Genomic DNA, 18836 nt, shown 5'->3' with positions numbered 1-18836 from the left:
AATAACAAAAATAGTAAAATATATAATACTATTTGATCAAATTGAAATAAGGGTATTAGATTAGATTTGTTTATTAAAGGTGAAGAAGAATAAGAGGTGTTGCATGGAGATGATATGAAAAGGTCGTTGAATGTGTTGAAAAACTGAAACATGAAAACATCTGTCTTCACGGCACCGCGTTACGGACAGATTATTGCTGTGTTCGGTTTTTTCTCTTTTTCTTCTATTTGTCGTTCTTATACAATAAAAGAAAAAGACGAATATGATTCTTTAACATAATCTGTTATGACTTCATACGCGCATTGCTTAACTGAATACCTCATAACGCTTTTCTTTTTCGTCTATGACTTCCAAGAGACTGCATAGTTTGTTTTCACACGATCAAAATAAATTGGAAAATGATACTTGAACAACCATTTTTGACAACATTTAGACACGCGCACACGTGTCAAAATCTGAGTGGTCCATTTTCATTTAATTTTTCCAATTGGACCACTCAGATTTTGACACGTGTGCGCGTGTCTAAATGTTGTCAAAAATGGTTGTTCAAGTGTCATTTTCCAAATAAATTATAACAAATTTGAACTATTTATCTACATATGATAGTAAAATGAAGATTGTCTCTCCGCATCTTAGACTCTCACTAGAGACGCATCCTTTCCCCTTTTCCAGAAGAACAGTTGTGCCACACATATAAGGTGTATTGCTCATGTGTTATATTATCATAAACATTAAATTTTTCTATTTAAATGCGATAATATAATGATTTTTGGGTGAATCCAGGATATGGTCGGGAGCTAAGGATTAAACCCTCCGTATAGAGTTGAAATCCCTGACAACTATTTCCCCTTACTTATGTGCTTAAGGGACAAAGTTATTTGTCATTCCTGTTGGTGAAATAATGCCTTAGGAATTTACGAAGTACAACGACTTAATAATTAAATAATATTTAAAATTAAAACAAAGAATAAGGTGGATTTGAATTATGTGATGCTTCTAGGGTAACATGATATGATCACGTTAACGAGACAAAGATGCATTTTAGTTACAAATTTGTAGGGTAACTTGTTTTTCTCTTTTAACTTAGCCCTGTCAAATAACCAAATAACATGAAAGAATACAAATCTAAATTGGATATGCATGACTACTAACTCTAGTTATAAATACATTTTGCATTGCCATCCCATTCTTTTGAATAAGATTTCAATAATTACATACATTTGTACATCTTATGCTGCAAAACTAGATATATTAAAGAAAGTTAAGGTCGCGATACGCACAGTTGCCTCATGGGTGTGAGCATTCTCGCAAAACGCAGGGGCACGTGTGCCTTGATATATGTCCCTTGCTCAGTATATTCCTATATAAATTAAAGATAAAATATAAGGAAGTCCAACGATAACAAGGAGCAAAACCATCATATGATGAACAATGTAAAATCTCCTAGCTTAAAACAGAAAGGGAAATCCAATTCCATAATTGGTTAATGGGCAAAAGTATATATTACTTACAATTTTCTCAACCATTCCAACCTGGTGTATGGTACTGAGAAGGTCTCCATTTTCAAATGGGAGCAAGGCTTCCACCCAAACCATGGAGTCCTGCCAATGAATAGATTTTTTATTAGCAAATATAAGTAGTTCAAAGTTCAAACAAATTGATTATATGATATCAAATACTAAAATGGTATGTTTTGAATTATATTCAGATTGTTTTCATCTGTGTACCTTTAGCCTGTCTTGAACTTTATTACAAAATTCTTGTAAACCATCACCACTTATAGCAGATATGCATACAACATCATCTCTTTTTTCAGCTTCTAGCCTGAGTTTATGGGGATCACTAACTTTATCAACCTGCAACAAGAAGTCAGATGCACCATAAGGATTAACCTAGAGTTCATGTTGTAATATATTCAATTTGGGGATCACTAACGTTATCAACCTGCAACAAGAAGTCAGATGCACCATAATGATTAACCTAGAGTTCATGTTGTACTATATTCAATTTTGGGTGCACAGTTAAGCTTGTTGATGAAGGATAAATAAATATGACCTCAATCCTCTTAAATAGCACACATTTCAAGAAGAATTTCATTGAAGTGAATTGAGCAAACTTTAAAGAAAGACAGCCAATTTTGAACTGAAATCAAATCATTAAATCCTGGAATTTATTCAACCCATTCTAGTTATATGACTTATATCCCAGTGCTAATAAAAAAGATAAGATATCAATTAAGAAAACACTCCAAATGAAAGGAAAAAGAAAGTCTAAGATTAGAAAAAGAAACGACATCAATTAAAAGGTTAAAAAAAATCTAGATTTTAAGACACATTCCCTCTGGTTTTAATAATGAGTCAACTATCCTAAAAAAGCTAAGTTGTTCAATGCAGACGTATGACATTGCATTGATCCATCTACCCTTTGTTAAAATTCAACTCTTTTTACTTTTAGAATCAGGGTAGCAATGACAAACTCCACGTCCACACGAGTCATACAGGATTTGATACCGTATCAGTTGTCAACTATCCCAAAAAGCTTAAAACATTTAGTAAAAGAACACAAAATGATTTCATAATTATAACAAATTCAATAAATGTCTGTTCACCCATCCACTTTCGATTGTTTAAATTTTTAGGCTAGTCTTCCACGTAGCTTAAGTCACTTACAACCCAATTTGTATGGTTGTTTTGGAACAATTTTAAATTTTAATATTCAGTTGGAAACGGAAATAATTTACAGTTACAAGGACATAACCATTTCTTTATATTAAAAACAAAAATACATTGACAAAGAAACACACAAAAAAGAAATCATTCACATAACTTGAAAGGTTAAATAGCAATGAAGTAAATTAAGAATAGAAACGTCCTTAAAAAATGTAACTAAATTCCTAACCAAGCAATAAATTGGATGGACAGCAGAGGTCAAGGTCCAAGGAATACCTTAATGTCTTGACAAAACAAGAAAAGATAAAAGGAGATATGCAAACTCAATACACGATTTTCAGACAGGAAACTAACAAAAATGATCTACAATACCTTGTTCCAGACCATCAACTTTGGAATTGATGATACATCTAGTTCTGACAACACTTTGTCAACTGCATTTATCTGTTGCTCGGCCAGGGGATGACTGCAATGAAAAAAAAAAAAACAAAACCTTAATGAAATACGGTGTAGGTCGCCACCACTGGGTTTACTAAGTTCCTTTTCTCTAAAAAGTAAGTTTTTCACAGTACTTTCACTTCTGCATACCTTATATCAACCACATGCACCATCAGCGATGACTCCGATATCTCCTCCAGAGTGGCTCTGAAGGCAGCAACCTACAGAAAACAGAAAAAGAGTTTTTTGTAACTTAATAATTTAGGCCTAACTTCTACACCAACGTGTTAAGTTGATAGTAAATTGAGCTCTGAGAAATTATAAAAATATCAAAAGCATATTTCTTGTAAAAAAACATCAAGAACAACATTATTGGTAAGAGAGTTATCTTTCTTACTAGAGTAGTAGGTAACTTCTGAATAAAACCAACAGTGTCTGTTAAGAGAAACTCCTTTCCATTCTTCATCTGACGAAAGCAAATGAACAAACCACAGTATGTTAAAATAACCATTTCTAACCGCTCAAGACTTATTTTCCTACACTAAATAGCTCGTCTAAAAGTAGGCAGAGTTGTAATGTAAGGAGAGAATGTGGGTCTAACAACTGTCAATTTCAAGTGATTTAATTAATAATTATACTTTAATTTAAATTAATTGTGAGTGGGCCTTCACTTTTTTACTTTACAAGTATCCTCACTTTAGAGGAGAAAAATACTTTCATTAACTTTTAGATAAAAAGAAACAAAAAAATAATAATCTTAGTCATCCCACAGCCATTATACACTGTAAAGATAGGAAATGGCTATGCTGCCCACGTGAAGTTATATGCACTTGGCTAGTTCTTTATGTAGTAAAAGGGTTGAAGGTGGCACCTAAATCTCATCACATATAAAAAGTATACGCAATAGTTGAAAGCAATCAACAATCTGAAAACGTATAGTTTGTACAGAAAAGATGGGAAATTCTCCTGGCATGTTTTGTCTTACCTGGACCCTCCTCGTAGTTGGATCTAAAGTTGCAAATAATTTATCCTCAGCAAGAACATCTGCTCCAGTTAGTTGATTCAAAAGTGTACTCTTACCGGCATTTGTGTAACCAACCTAAACGTTGTCAAAAGCATTACAAATTATTTATTTGGCATTCATTACCATGATGTGCGAGCTGCAAAGGTCACCCAAAAAGTAAATGGCCTCAATATAATTTTAAAAAAAATAACTAACCAGAGATACCACTGGCACAGGAACTGAGAAACGCCTGTTACGGTACTGCTTTCTATGTTTCCTAACAGATTCTAGCTCCTTTTTTAGAATACCAATCTGCCAAAACCCAGGCATCACTTAGAAAAACTAAGATTCCAGAGGTATAACAGAAAAAGTACTGAACTTTCAGAGAAATGCATAATCGATGTGACCTACTCAGAAGTATACAATGTGTCTATTTTCCAGTACTAGACCAGTACACAGCACGTCAATTCAATCAAATAGCCAACTTTTACAGAAAACTTGATAAATTTGACGATTATAAAAGACTATCTGCTTACTTGATTACGCAGAATACGTTTGTCCACTTCTATTTGCTTTTCACCCATTCCCTTCACCTTTCCTCCTGCTTGACGTTCAAGATGAGTCCACATTTTTGTTAGACGAGGTAGTTGGTATTCCATTTGTGCTAACGAAACCTAAAATTAGAAAGACCGTAGAATAATAAGACATGATTGAAAATTTTCCTCCTTGCCGAAGCAAGTTCTGGTCATAACATGAATAGAAAAAAAGTCATTTAATTCGGTGATTTCAACGTTTTTCTTTTCTTTTGGCTTTATGAAAGTACAGTACTATACGATAATTAGCTGCAAATTGTCTCACTTGATTGAAATATAAATACCGTACATTATTTTCTTTAAAGACTTTTACACAGCATCGTCTTACTTAATAATGAATTAATGATATTAAATATTTTTCATATATAATACTTAAAAAGACATTTATAACGTGATTATTAGAGTAAACTATCAATAAATAATTTTTTTATCTAGTGATCATGTAATGGTTAAAATTAAAGGTTGGGATAAATGGTAATGCAAACATCAAACTCACGGGAAAGTCTTTGTTGCATTTATATTTCAACTGAGTTGATCGGGTACTAAAACCCTAACAAAAACAAAGGATACTGGTGAAACTTCTTTCTAATTTAAAATTGCCTGTAAAGATGCTTCATGTGTTGCTGCTCGTTGATTAAATATATCAAGGATGAGAGCAGTTCGATCGCAAACTCTCACATCTCCACCAAAAATCTTTTCCAAGTTGCGCAATTGCCTAGAATTGGCAGGAGCCAGAAATTTTATGTGAGATACAGGGTGGCATTTCTTACAGCAATTTGAGCATAAAAAAAATAATAAATCTTGGAACAGTAGTCTGACAATCAGGAAAACAAAAAGTGAAAGAATACAATTATAACAATTATCTATGTTCATATAAGCAAGCAGCATGCATTAGTAACAAGAAATCATAAGCTTCAAGATTAAAATATCACAGATTATGGACCTGGTTTTAATTTCTTGGTTGTTCTTAACATTTGAAACATCCTACTAATTCATAAAATTAATTGGGGTTGTTATGCTAGTATTTTAGTCATACTCATGTTCACAAATCAGTATTTTGATTTTCAAACTATGGGTTGTAAACTCCTAGTTGAGGTTTGATTGAAAGTGATAGATAGAGCCTGTTTACTTAATCTCCAAATTACCCTCATGTTTTTAGTTGTAGAAGTCTCAAGACCTATAATATCAAGATTCTATATACTCTTGTAGAATATAGGTCTATTTAAATCATTGCAATGATCTCTCTTCTAGGAAATTACCACATTCATGAACAATTGCATTAACATGCTCTGTTATAGGTTCTCTGATGTAATCAAGCCTGGATGCCTAGTTTCTAATGCTGAGTAAGATTTATTATTTTTTTCATTGCATAGATTAAGATTCATGCTCTAGTCGTTAGCAAAGTCAAACGATTTGTATGTGTATTGGAAACTAAGGGCCAATGTAATTGACATTAGTAAAAAAGTCAGTACAGAGTCATTAAAAAGATTAGCTAGACAACACTCAAAGTAAGTTTGGGAGTCAAACGAAGTTGACAGAGGGAAAATAATCGAACAAGAGTGCAGGGGAATAGAAAGGAAGAAAGTGGGAGGTTCGCCATGTTCGGATTTTCAAAATCCACCAAATTGGTGAACTTCAAACAACAGCAAAAGCCTTATCGCATTAGATGAGGTTGGCCACATAGATCATTTGTTATCATTGGGCTCGGTTAATTGGTTAACTTCAAAATGTTCATAAGAAAATAAATAAGGTTTTGGAAGTGTTAGAAGACAATGTCCCGTCTTGCTCCACTCTTTAAAGAAAACTCTCAAACAAGACCTTTTCCTTCCCTCCCTTTTTTCTCCATTCAATTCTATCCAAACATACTCTAAAGAATTATTCTGTATATTCTAGAGAAACAACAGAGGGAGGTCTACAAGTGAGGGTTATTCCATGTATTTCCTTTGAGTAAAGGCCAGATATTGGAGCCACTCAGAGTCGCTTATCCAAGTTTTGCTTTATCCTACATCAAATTTTTAATTACCACTCCCATAACCTATAATCCAATTAAGGTTGCTTTGATTGAATCCTTTTTTTCAGCTAATTTTTTTTACCTGATTTTTACACCTACCTAACAAGTCAAATTAACTTCACAGATCATATCATCAAAACATAGTATTCCTAATTGGGGTTTCCATAGAACTCATCGATCTCAAAATCCTAATTTTCCAGGTAAACAGCCCCATTGGCTGCTTGATAACTCTCCAACAGCCTGTTAATTTATATTCTCTGCCATAAATACATCAAACTTCAGTAGGTTGGTTCAAGCTAGCTGACAATTTTCCTAAAAATTGAAAAGTTTCCAAATCAATGTAGTCACCTCAAATAGAAACCAAGCATTCAAACAGAACCTCAACAACTTTTGTATAAAGCCTGCAATAGAAAGATTTGAATTCCGACCACCTCCAATTAAAGCCTACAAGAATATCAACTTTAGTCCGATTTTTACTACCCTTTTATGGTCAGTTATGAAGACAAAGCACCCTAAGAGTAGATGAAATAGTCAAATGTCAACAAACTAAATGGTAGCATGGACAAAATATAGTATTAGCAGGAGCCTGCATATGGATGGCATAAATGTTAAACAAAAGGAAAAGGGGACCTTACCCAGCTGACAGTTCATCATCAAAGATAACGGTTTCAACACCCAGTGCATGAATTGCGCTCTTAATTTCAGAAACCTTGCCAGAGCCGATGTATGTCCTAGGGTTTGGAGATGTGAGCCTGTACTAATTCAGAAATTTAGTCAACAAATAATATTTTATCCCAAAAGAAAAGAACGCAACATAAATAAACTTTAGCAATTAAAATTTCCCATGGAGAAGATAGAACTGCTAGTTTATAGGACATAAACAGTATTGTCCTGCCATAGTCCCTTGATAGGTCCAACTCTTCCCTGTTGGACCCTGCCATGGCTGGAACTTTATAGCACCGAGTTGACCTTTGCTCTTAATGAACTATTGTCGTTTGGATTAGGAAGAAAGTGGAAAAGAAAAGAAAGGAAGAGAAAAAGAATACAGTGAGATTATGTGAATTGAGGAGAAAAGAGTGGAAAATGAAAAGAAATGAGTGAAAAGTTTGAGTTAATTAATGTGACAAAATAAAATAAAAAAAGATAAAAAAAAATAAGAAAAGAAGACGCAATGTGATAAATATGGAAAATGATCAAAGTGCCCTGATATTAAAAATGCAATATGATTAAATGTCAAGAAATGTTTAAACATCTGTCACTCACCTCAAGTAAAATTCTATCCCATTACAGATCAGGTATCCTCTTATAAAATAATCTTTTATTATTTGATTCAAGTTAGTATCCGTAATATATGAAATAATTATCTGTAAAGAATATATTTAATAAAAATGAAAATGTTTTCATAAATAATCAATTATAAATTATATTCAATAATATCAAAATTATGCCATATACTATCTCGATTATTATATAAAGATTGGCACCTCACCTCATTGCGTTTAGATTCAGCACAAGAAAAGCTTTAATATTTACACATAATCGATTATGTTTAAAACATAATTGATTATAAGTTTCTTCGCAATTCTCTTGACCAATGCGAAGAAAGTTTAACGCGTAAAACATGTCTCCTTTTTTGTGCTTTTCAATATTTTATTTCTTCCTTTTTCAAATCTTCTTTGATTTTCGTTGTATCCTTTCCGCCTGCGACTTCCTCGCCTAGATCCGAAAAAGACATAAGGGAGAAATCTGAGAAAAATGCTTTACATTAATCAGTAGCGGCCATGGTCTTCTAGTCCCCATCAATGATGTGAGAAGTGGGTTGAATCTCAGGATTATTTGAAATGAAAAGAACTTCACAAAGGGGGTTTACACTTACACAGAAAGCACTGTATGCAGACATGGATATACATTATTGATTCTAATAACATCCAGAGAAGAATGAAAAAGTATTCAATGAAATACAGCAACATCTAAAACCTAAACAAGATATGCTATTCAACTGCATGACTCAAGAACAACAGAATAGCGAAAGTCAAAATCAGGCATTCCACTTCTTCAATACATCTATATGATCCCAAATTTTCACCACAAAAAAGTGATAGAGACAATAATTAGATGCAACTGTAACATAATAACTCTATTTTTTTTAGTAAATTGAAGCTTGAGTAATTGCAAAATCACGTTTAAGAAAACTAAAAGTGGTTTCTCACTTCTGGTAAGTAGAGCCAACAACCAATAATCCGGCAGTGTCAGCTAACTGCGCCAATTCGCTCAGAGACTCTTCGATTCCAAAATCCTGAACATCGTTCTTGCGCTCAACGCCTACGAGATACGCTTTTTCCTCAAAAACCTGAAAACGCCAAGTAATCATACAATCGAATTAAGAAACCGAAACAACGAGAGAAACATAAGGGAAAAAAAAAATAATAGCCAGTAGAGACTTCTCTTCCGTTGCGGAGCTTGAAGCGGTTATCCGAAACGACGTCGTCGTCTTTCTTCTTTCGAAGTCTCGTTCCTTTATATTCGGACGAGAGTGGCCGCGGAACTGTTTCGTCGGTGTGGCGCTCTGTCTCCAGCTCAACCGTTTCATTCTGCGGCGAAACGGTGTCGTTTGAGTCGATTGACGGTGACGAGGACGCGAGTTCAACTGCGGAATCGCGTTGGAGAACGGAGGTGGTGGAAACAATAGCGGTGGTGAGAGGGGAGATGCATAGCGGTCGAATTGGGATTGGTGGTGATATATAATGATAGCGTTGTTGTTGAATCAAAGGTGATGATGGATGAATAAGTGCACCGTAGAGGATTGCAGCACCACTCATATTTTTCTTCAATTTTCAACTCTGAAGTAGCATGAATATGCTTCCTTCAACCTTCTTCGCTTTTTCTGAGTTTCTCAGTCATAATGGATTGCATTCGGTTTTCGGAATAATATTATTGTTGCCTTTATTTAATTTGTAAGCATTTCCAATTTTTTACTTTTAAATTTGGTTCATAAATTAATTTTAATTAATAAAAAAATTAAAGTTAATCAAATTTTAAGTCATTTTAATTTTTTTTATTTATTAAATACTTAAAATTTTATATTTTTCATTTTAGAATTTGTTGTTTAATTTTTTTTTCATTAACTATGCATCGTGCTTGTTATATTGTTTCATTTTTTTACTTCACATATGACAATATAAAATTTAGTAAAAAAATAATTTAATAATAACTTAATTAAAAACAACCAAAGTTATTAAAATTTTAAAATGTAATTAAATCTTTTATTTCTTTTATTTTTCTCGTCAAAACATTTAAGAAAAGTCCATTGGAACTAATTTTATGATTCTCACATGTTCATTAATTATCTCTCATAAACAACTTCAAAGTAAACTAGATTGGTTAAGAACTTTGATACATAATTGCAATTAAGCTTCTCCAATGAGAGTTAAATTCAATCATTTTCCTAATGAGTTGTTTAGGGAGGAAAAAAGAATAGAACATTTGCTTTTAAAAAATTATCTGCTTTTTCTCTATTATTCGATTTTATGGAAGAGATAAAAAAAAAAGGAATAGAAGCTTTTAACATTATATAATATTATGTTTTTCTTTTATGTGATTTTTATATTTTATTAAAAAAATATTTCATTAATATTTAGAATAATAGAAAGATGAATATGGGATGATAAAAGAAATTACCTAATAAAATGAAAATGAATTTTTATTTCAGATAAATTGTTATATTAGTATACACGATCTCTCTATAGGAAATATTTACCGTCTTACATCTTATAGGCCTATAGTAATGGGAGCTACAAATTCAGGATAACTTTTAGGCTTGCAAGGAAACTAAAATACTCCATACAGAAGAGAAAATTGCAATATATTAATAAAAAGTATGAGAAGTATTTCTTTTAATGTTTAGTTTTCATATATGTATTAAGAGCAAAAATAACAAAACGGATAAATCTTATTCATTTTGCTAAATTCGTCATTGATCTATGAAAATAGGTTTGGTAAGATTGACCCGTCACTATAAAATGGACCAAAATTTGTAACTTATCCTATCAAAAAATGGGTTGGTGACCTGTCATTTCTTTAATTTTTTATTTTTAAATTTATATATATAGAGAGGCTCTTGATTTATTAATTAATAATTTTAATTGAATAAATTAAAATAATTATTATATTTATGTTAAATAATTCTTATAAATAATATTTAAAATTCAATTTCTAAGCATTAATCATTTAAATTATAATATTAGTACATATTTATCTCCTTAAAATAATATAATATAAAAAGTTAATATGTCTTTCATCCGTCAATTTAACAAATTAAATTAATAATATCTGCACATTTTTTTCTACATCACCACATTCCAAAAATAATTTTGGGATTTTGATTTTATTCAAAAAAAATTGAAATTTGTTAAAAAAAATTTCAACAAAATTTTAAAATTCGTTAAAACTTTCAAAAATTTTCAACAAATTTCAAAATCTATTAAAAGAATATTTTAATAAATTTTGAAATTTTTTGAAATTCTTTTTTAATAAATATTAAAATCTATCGAAAGATTTTTCAAAAACTTTAACCTATTTTAAAATTCGTAGAAGAGATAAGATATATGATTTTTTTGAATTACGTAAGATAGTTTTAGAATTTTTTAGAAAGATGTAGGAGTACAGAAAAAAATATATGTGGAGGTGTTTGAAGAAACAACCAAAATATCATCTAATCCATCTCGTAATTAGCCTGACTCACTTTATCATTCTTAATTTAAAACAAAAATAAAAGACAAGAAATATTAAATTACATAATATATGATTAATGATTCTTAATTTAAAAATAAATAAAACTAAAAATAAGTAAAAGACTTGGACGAAGAGTGAATGTATAACTCTCTTCCATACGAAATCCACATTAAATTAATACGTTTGGTCATAACCAGCTACTATAAATAGTTCTTGATAGAAAATTTCTTATAAAAAAAATCTTATTAAAGTAAATGGATTTGAAAGAGTAAAGTTTAACAATTAACTCTCTAAAATATAATGTTTTAATATTTATATTAATTTTTTAAGTTGTAAAAAGTTAAATATAAATAAAAGAGTAAAGATATCATGACATACTTTTACATTCATTTGACACAGAACACAAGGATAAAATAGTCATATAAGTGTAAAGTTTTATATTTTTTCAAGAAATGAGAGAGTAAAAAGTAAGTAAAAATAGTGTCTAAAAAATTTAGATATGTCAAAAAATCATTTTTCTAAATAAAAACGTGTTCTTGTAAAATTTATTTTTAAAACAATACTTGTAAAATATAAAATAAGTTGTTTAAAAACAAAGTGAAAAATCTATTAAAAATATAATATGATATGATGTTGTTTGTAGTCTGAGTAATGATATCACGACACATTTTTACATTCACTCGACAGATAGTATAAAGGTAAAATAGTAGCACCTAAATTTTTCTTCATTCATTTAACATAATTATGTATGAAATGAATGTAAAAATATAGGATGATACCATTACTCTTTAGTTCAGGGTTTAGCAAAACCATGTGGTGTATAAAATGCAACGCTCTTGTCGTGTTGATTGGTGAATTACTTTTGTACACATGTGAGGTTAATAGGAAAGTCTTAGGTTAGGATGCTGAGTAGCCATAAATAATTCTAAGATAGCAATAGCATAGGTGGCTATCTTTCTAAGCTACATCTCAGACCTATGATTCTGAGGCAGTGCTCTCTGTTCTGCCCTATCATGGAAGCCAAGAAAATCGGCTACGTAGAACATGACATAAAAACAACTTGGTCCCCAACTTCCCTGACCATAAGACAACAACCAAAAGCTTCAACCTTCCAGCTTTTGAAGCCTGAAAAAAGGTAGATTTGAACACACAAAATCTCTGCTTGCTTTGCTGTGTTCATTTGAAATCTGTGCATTGCATAAAAGCAGACCAAAATTTTGACTCCCTTCTGCATTCTCCCGGTTCTAGGTTAGCTAATCTGTGACTCTCACCTTTCATAAATAATAACAGATACAGCACTGTATAGCAAATGTTCTCTTTACCACAAACAACATTCATTTGAAGATAAAACCAGTCAATTTTATATATATAAATGAAATTAATGGAAGATAAAATGGGCAAATTCTTCTTCCTAAAAACTGTCTTCAACTATCACAACTTCATGAAAGACACAAACTTCAATAATAAGATTGCACAAGAGTCGATGCATTCAGATTGCACCCCTTTTACATTGTTCACAAGATTCTTTATTCATCATGCATGATGGACAAAATTGCCTGCACATGATACAACCAATCTTCACCACCATGTTACAAGAGAATATCTACACATACCTACGTGTATATTTTGTACTACTGTTCATGATTTACATGGCTTTTTATGAAATTTTGACAACAAGAATGAATAACGAAGTAAATAAAGCAACAACACAGGCCCTTTTGTTTATCTATCTATTTTGCTGGTACACACTTCCGTTGTTCCCTTCACCCTTCATCACACAACAAACTCGTGCAATAGGTGAGGATTGCCAAACTTGCTCTGTTGCTTTTCTTGGTCTGTGAAATGGTAATCTATCAAATCAGCCTCTGAAGAAGAAGCCAATGGTTTCTTACGTCTTCTAAGCATGTCATCATTGGACCCGCCAAACCCTTCACTATCACAGTTCCTCAATTCCAATGCTAGTGACACCTGCCCACCAACACCAATGTTACCTAACTCAGATAAATCGTATGTGGCAGGAGCAGAAGCAATTATGCAGCCTTCCCCATAATAAGAACTGTTGCTGTTGTTAATGTTGAACCTTTGGTCACCCTGCAGTCTCCCAATTCTAGGATCCAAGCCATTTTCTCCATGATCACTACCTCGGATTCCTCTGTCCAACTCTGAGGCATGATCCAACTTCAACCCATGATGCTGAATATCACTATCATCTACTGTTATTATGTTGTCCTGGGACTCTTCCCTTTTGCTGTCAGGAGATTGAGCATCATCTCTTGGAGCTTTCAGTGTGTTCTCTGATGATAGTATATTGCTGCTCATCTCAGAATCGCCAAATTCTTCCTTATAGATTTCTTCAACCATTGGCTTCCAAAGCCGCACCCTTGCATTAATGAACCAATTTGCCACCTGACATGAATCAAATGGAGGCCAGCAAACGTTACACAACAAGACTTAAATTTCAGGGGGTCACTGATTTTTACTGTTGGATCCCCATCAAAAGAAAATTTTCAGGGAATACATGTAGGCATTTAATTTGTTTCATTCATGTTGGAGAAATTACTACCTTTTAAGTTTAACAGCGGAATTGCTTTCAACATAATTATCATAAAAATTAGCAAACTTACCATACATGTCAACTTATAAATTGTTCGTGTAAACACTACATACTCTTTACTATCAGCTTTGAAAAAGAGTGATTATTCAACACAAGTAATCATTCACAAACATGCACTTATACAATCTTCTGCAACTTAGAAAAATATTAACTATAATACCTGGTTTCTTGTTAAGCCAGTTTGCCTAGCCAGCATAATTTTCTCTGAATCCTTTGGATAACTGGAACCAAATGAAAATTGGAAAACAATTATTAGACAAAATACTATATAGGAAACATGAAATAAATTATGTACAGAATAGGGGGAGTTACGGATGGAGGAAGTGCTCAAAGAGCCATGCTCGAAGTATTGAAACAGAGGTTTCAGGAAGTCCCCTCTGAGGCCTCCAAGCTTGTCGCATTACACCAAGTTGCTGAAGCGCCTTTTGCTGCCGAAGCTGCTGATCAACATAGCGTAGACGAGGTATTCCCTCTTGTTCTCCAAGGCTCCTTTGAGTCACTTGAATTTGACCACTAATGGCATCACGTAAACACCGAAAGTGGCGTGATATTGTACTCAAGGCCAGTGCAGTGTATGGTTCAGCTGCTCCACAACCAGCAACCATATCAAAAGATGAAACCACGATCTGCATCTGGTGGCAGTACTGTCTGTATCTTTTATCAACCTGCCAGAGCAACGAAAAAATTTAAGAGTTAATTCACAAGCTAACACTGTCATCGCCATGATCACTCACACTTGTTGTGTCTTTAGTATTTAAGTATACACAATATAATCAATCCCTAATGCAGCATACGTATAAAACTAACTATATTGCATAACTGAAAATCAACCACGGAAAAAGTCATTTACTCTTTTATTCTGTAACCATTTCCCTGCTACTTATTACTAAGTGTTATAAATCTATACATAACACTTTCAATACATACACTTTTATCCAGGAAGAACAATAACATACCAAATTAGAAACTTGTTGTGGTTGTTGAGTAAATAACTTTACACGAAAGCTTAAGCTGTTAGGTAAAACGTTCATTTGGAACGTGTTTTCAAAGGATTATTTTGGACAAAACAATTATTTTTTTTCTCCTAATGTTCTCTTACAAAAGATATGAAAAAATGTGATTTTACTTGAAAATAAACTACTACACATATACTAAATATTTGTATATGTACCAAAAACTTGAAAACCAACTATATGAAATACAAAAAACTGGGGACAGACCAGGGCCGTTATATCAACAGTATAGGAAAGAAGAAAAAACTGTAATTCAATGCTACAAAGTCTATAGGCTTACCTCATCCAACATGGTCAAAAGTTTTGTCTTTTTGTCCAACAAATTCTGTCGTTCTGCCGGTGAGAGTTCACATGAGGAGTTTGCAGCAGAACTGTTGGGACATGAAGATATCTGCCCTGATTGGCTGGTAGATTTTCCATCAGAATCTTTGGAGCCATCTAAACCAATATCACGGAAACTCCGTTGCTTCTCTAAACCTGTTTGCTTCAAAGCCTTTCGAACATTAACTATTTCATCAAGCAACTCCTGTGCTGCCTTGAGGTATTGTGGGCTCAAGACACTGCTGGAGAAGCCTAGTGATCCATCTTGGCCTTCACCGAGGCACATTGAAGGGTGTTGTGGAGTATACAACAAACCCTCCCTCCTGTGAAAGCCAGAAGAAGCCAAAGATGCCATGCACTCGGCATTTCTCAATTCCCTTTGTAGGCTGGCTTCATCATCTTTGAGAGATGAAGTTCCCTTTAAATTTGGAACAGAAGCAGTCATTAGTGAAGAGAAACCTGCGCCAGGATACTGATATGGGAAGGTAGGGACTGATGCAATAGAAGGCATCACTGAACCAAGGCTAAGAGACAAGCCTTGGTTCTGTACATTTTGCTCACTGTCCACAAGTCCCAATTGTGTTGTTCTTGGAACAAGATGGGAATGGGAATCTCCAGCATTGGAAAAAGAGTCTTGACCAGCTGTAGGGGCCCCATTCCCATCAATAGATTGCACAGTCATTGTGTCCCTCATGGATGTCATGAACTTCAACTCATTTTGTCCTCCAACAGTTTCACTGTAGTTATGGGGTAAAAGAGGATTCCCAGACAACATATCTGCATAGGGCCCTGAAGAAAACGCTTGGTTTGAATACATTGTAAAATTTATAACTCAAATTCAAATGTGCCTGTTTCTGGTCTCTTCACAACTGAGTCAGCTACTCATCTCCTTTGAGGTTTAGGTTCAAGAAAGCAGTAGTGATGCCGAGCTGAATATATAACGCTACCCCTGCTAAAAGATTGAACCAACGATGATGATATTGAAAAAACAAAAACTCATCACTATACAGAACCTAAATTGAATTAAAATAATCCAAAAGGGGAAAAAAGTTAATGAAGGGAAAGATTAACAAAATAGAAGACACGTATGATCAAAGGAAAATATTACGTTGTTATAAAGCAAAAGCACCACATCACAAGCAAGAGCAATCAGAGACACATTATATCACTATCTACAGCATACATATATCTGTAGCATAACAGTGCAGCTTCAACCGTTCACTCACCACAAAGCATTGGCTTAAACTTCAAACGACGTGAGGAATTAAAAGGGGTTTGGCCGAAAGCATGTTTTCGTTACCATAGATTAAGAAAAGAAAGGCTTTGCTTACCCTGTTAAGTAAATTGACCAAAGGAAGCTTCTTTCACTTTTGTTGTTTTGTTTTTGCGGGTTGCAAGTCAAAAACGGAGGTACGAGGTAGCAGAAAACGATGGAAACAAACCAGAAAACCAAACAAAACTGAAAAAAGAGGTGCGAAACCAAAATCCCACAGGCATAATTGGCTTCATAGTTCAAACCCTACGCCGGTGCTGCCGGTGCTGCCGGTGCTGCCGGTGCCGGATAAAACTTAAAAGTGAAAAGCAAAGAAGCAAGGCGGAGTTCAGAACACAGAAGAAGAAAAAAAAGTGAAATTGAGGAGTGAAAAGAAGAAAGGTACAAGAGAAACACTGCAGCGGTCAATCAAGAACAGAAGACAATAATGAGTGAAAAATCGAAACCTTTGAAGCATAATTTAAACTTTTGCACTCAACAGTAGCTTTTGGATAGTAATTTATACTTTTAATGATGAAAAGTGAAAACCCCACCACCCCTTTTGTTAGAAGAAGAGTTTATGGGCAGGAGAAGTAGCATCTAGCATGATGAAGCAGAAACAGTAAAGAGCATGATGATAGTGATCTGAAGTGTGTGTTGTGAAGTATTGTGGTGTTTTTGAGAAAAGAGAGAGAGAGAAGAGGGAAAGAGAAATACCTGAAGGAGAAAGAGAAGGAGAGGAGCAGGGTGAAGTGGGAGGAGGAAGAGAAAAGAGAAGAGAAGAAAAAGAGAGGTTTAGAGCAAAATTACAGACAAGAATCCACAGTTTGGGGAAGCCCAGACAAATGGCAATCCCAAGACATATAAATTTCAAATTATCTTTGGAACAACCAGCTGCACCAACCAATGAATAACAAAACCATTTTTTATCAAACAAATAAAGAATCAAACAAATTGGTTTCTTACTTTCACACGTCTACGTCTTATATACATCATTTATTTCTATTAATTAAACTTTCTTCTGCATGCTGCTCTACTGAAAACCCAAGTCCCTAACGTATTTGCTTGTCGTGTTACATATATGTATATAACTTCTGAGAAAAATATTATACCAATTCTCATACTATAATGTTTTTTCAGATATTCTTATGGTTGTTGTCAAAAACAATTCACTCTCACAACTATTCAAGATACTCCTTAAAACCGCACAAGAAATATGTTCACATATTTTTACAAATTATAACAACACTTTAAACCCGTTGTAAAAGTATTACTGTACAGCACGTGTGACAAAGGAAGATGTTAAAAACATGTAGTAGTAGTAGTAGAATAGAAGGTAAAATATATAAAATAGGAAGGAGTGGTGTAAATAGAAGAATGAAATTGAAGCATAGAATAGAAAAAAAGATATGAGAGGGTGGTTGACTGGTTGATTATATTATTGCTTGGAAGTGTTCAAAGGCTAACCACCAGTTGGTGGACCTGAAATGTAATGCAATATAATGTATTGTTGTAACCTATTTCCCTCTTAAGCCTCCCTCACATAACTTAAGTCACAAATCATGCACAATCTTTGTGTTGTTGAGTTAGGATGAACATAGACATAGATAGAAGAAGAAGAAGAAGAAGATTAGTTGTTGTGATGAATGAAAAATGAAAAATGAAAATAAAAAGATATAAGGGTTGGGTGGATTGGGTATGAGTAGAATAATAAGTAGGTCAAAGTCACCAAATCAGGCATGGACGTGTATGTTTGATGTGTTCTAAATCTAACCACAATCCACTAATTCAGTGCACGTCATCTCTTATTAATGTGTGACTATTATTAATTAATTATATTAGGTCGAGTGCTATTATTATTATAAACGACTTTGGTGAGTGCCCAAGTTATTAGTATATCATTTGTTAGTTATTATGTAGCTAGCTGGATCCAAAACACTGAGTTATTTCATCTTTTACTACCATGATACCTATCAAGCATAACATTTCAATACAAGTTGGCAAAAAGAGAATTTATTCTGAAGTGATGGTACCATGATATATTTTTATATTTATTTGATGTATAGTATAAGAGTAAAATAATTATAAAAAAATAAATTTTTCTATTTTTTTTAAGAAAGAAGAAAATAAAATGTAAGAAAAGATAATATTAAATGAATGTAAGAAATTTATTTATGATGGAGCTTAATTA

At 33.1% G+C, this 18836-nt stretch overlaps 2 protein-coding genes across 5 annotated transcripts; both read right to left on the bottom strand.

Annotated features, from left to right (window-relative positions):
• Positions 1 to 1110: 1110 nt before the first annotated feature.
• LOC124837534 (GTP-binding protein, HflX) lies at positions 1111 to 9631 on the bottom strand. Its single transcript, XM_047312924.2, has 13 exons — positions 9156 to 9631; positions 8925 to 9064; positions 7350 to 7466; positions 5304 to 5418; positions 4647 to 4784; positions 4327 to 4422; positions 4093 to 4206; positions 3505 to 3573; positions 3258 to 3328; positions 3042 to 3135; positions 1728 to 1856; positions 1512 to 1601; positions 1111 to 1360 (listed from the first exon to the last, which is right to left on the bottom strand). Exons 1-13 carry the CDS (start codon positions 9531 to 9533, stop codon positions 1262 to 1264), a joined length of 1650 nt encoding a protein of 549 aa, XP_047168880.1. The 5' UTR covers positions 9534 to 9631; the 3' UTR covers positions 1111 to 1261.
• Positions 9632 to 12889: 3258 nt separating this feature from the next.
• Positions 12890 to 17562, bottom strand: LOC124837536 (BEL1-like homeodomain protein 3). 4 transcript variants are annotated; one of them, XM_088097754.1, is made up of 6 exons: positions 17363 to 17562; positions 16725 to 16960; positions 15353 to 16345; positions 14372 to 14724; positions 14220 to 14280; positions 12890 to 13851 (listed from the first exon to the last, which is right to left on the bottom strand). In XM_088097754.1, exons 3-6 carry the CDS (start codon positions 16208 to 16210, stop codon positions 13219 to 13221), a joined length of 1905 nt encoding a protein of 634 aa, XP_087953880.1. In that variant the 5' UTR covers positions 16211 to 16345; positions 16725 to 16960; positions 17363 to 17562; the 3' UTR covers positions 12890 to 13218. The 4 variants fall into 4 exon arrangements, with proteins under 4 accessions (XP_087953880.1, XP_087953877.1, XP_047168885.1 ...); XM_088097751.1 differs by having other exon boundaries at positions 15353 to 16342; XM_047312929.2 differs by lacking the exon at positions 16725 to 16960.
• Between the last annotated feature and the right edge of the window lie 1274 nt (positions 17563 to 18836).

Source organism: Vigna umbellata, chromosome 1 (genome assembly GCF_029865625.1).
Source record: "Vigna umbellata cultivar VRB3 chromosome 1, Vumbellata_1.0, whole genome shotgun sequence".
Lineage (NCBI taxonomy): Eukaryota > Viridiplantae > Streptophyta > Magnoliopsida > Fabales > Fabaceae > Vigna > Vigna umbellata.
The sequence above is the reverse complement of the archived record's forward strand: the minus strand, read 5'-3'. Positions and strand labels throughout refer to the sequence as shown.

Coding starts and splice junctions, on each gene's coding strand:
- LOC124837534 (XM_047312924.2), bottom strand. CDS start 9,533: ATGAGTGGTGCTGCAATCCTCTACGGTGCACTTATTCATCCATCATCA. Junction 3,329..3,504: donor AGAAGTTACCTACTACTCTA/GTAAGAAAGATA, acceptor TGTTTTCTGTAG/GTTGCTGCCTTCAGAGCCAC. Junction 1,602..1,727: donor AAGTTCAAGACAGGCTAAAG/GTACACAGATGA, acceptor ATTCATTGGCAG/GACTCCATGGTTTGGGTGGA.
- LOC124837536 (XM_088097754.1), bottom strand. CDS start 16,210: ATGTATTCAAACCAAGCGTTTTCTTCAGGGCCCTATGCAGATATGTTG. Junction 14,725..15,352: donor TTTTGACCATGTTGGATGAG/GTAAGCCTATAG, acceptor TTGCTCTGGCAG/GTTGATAAAAGATACAGACA. Junction 14,281..14,371: donor TTTGAGCACTTCCTCCATCC/GTAACTCCCCCT, acceptor ATTTGGTTCCAG/TTATCCAAAGGATTCAGAGA.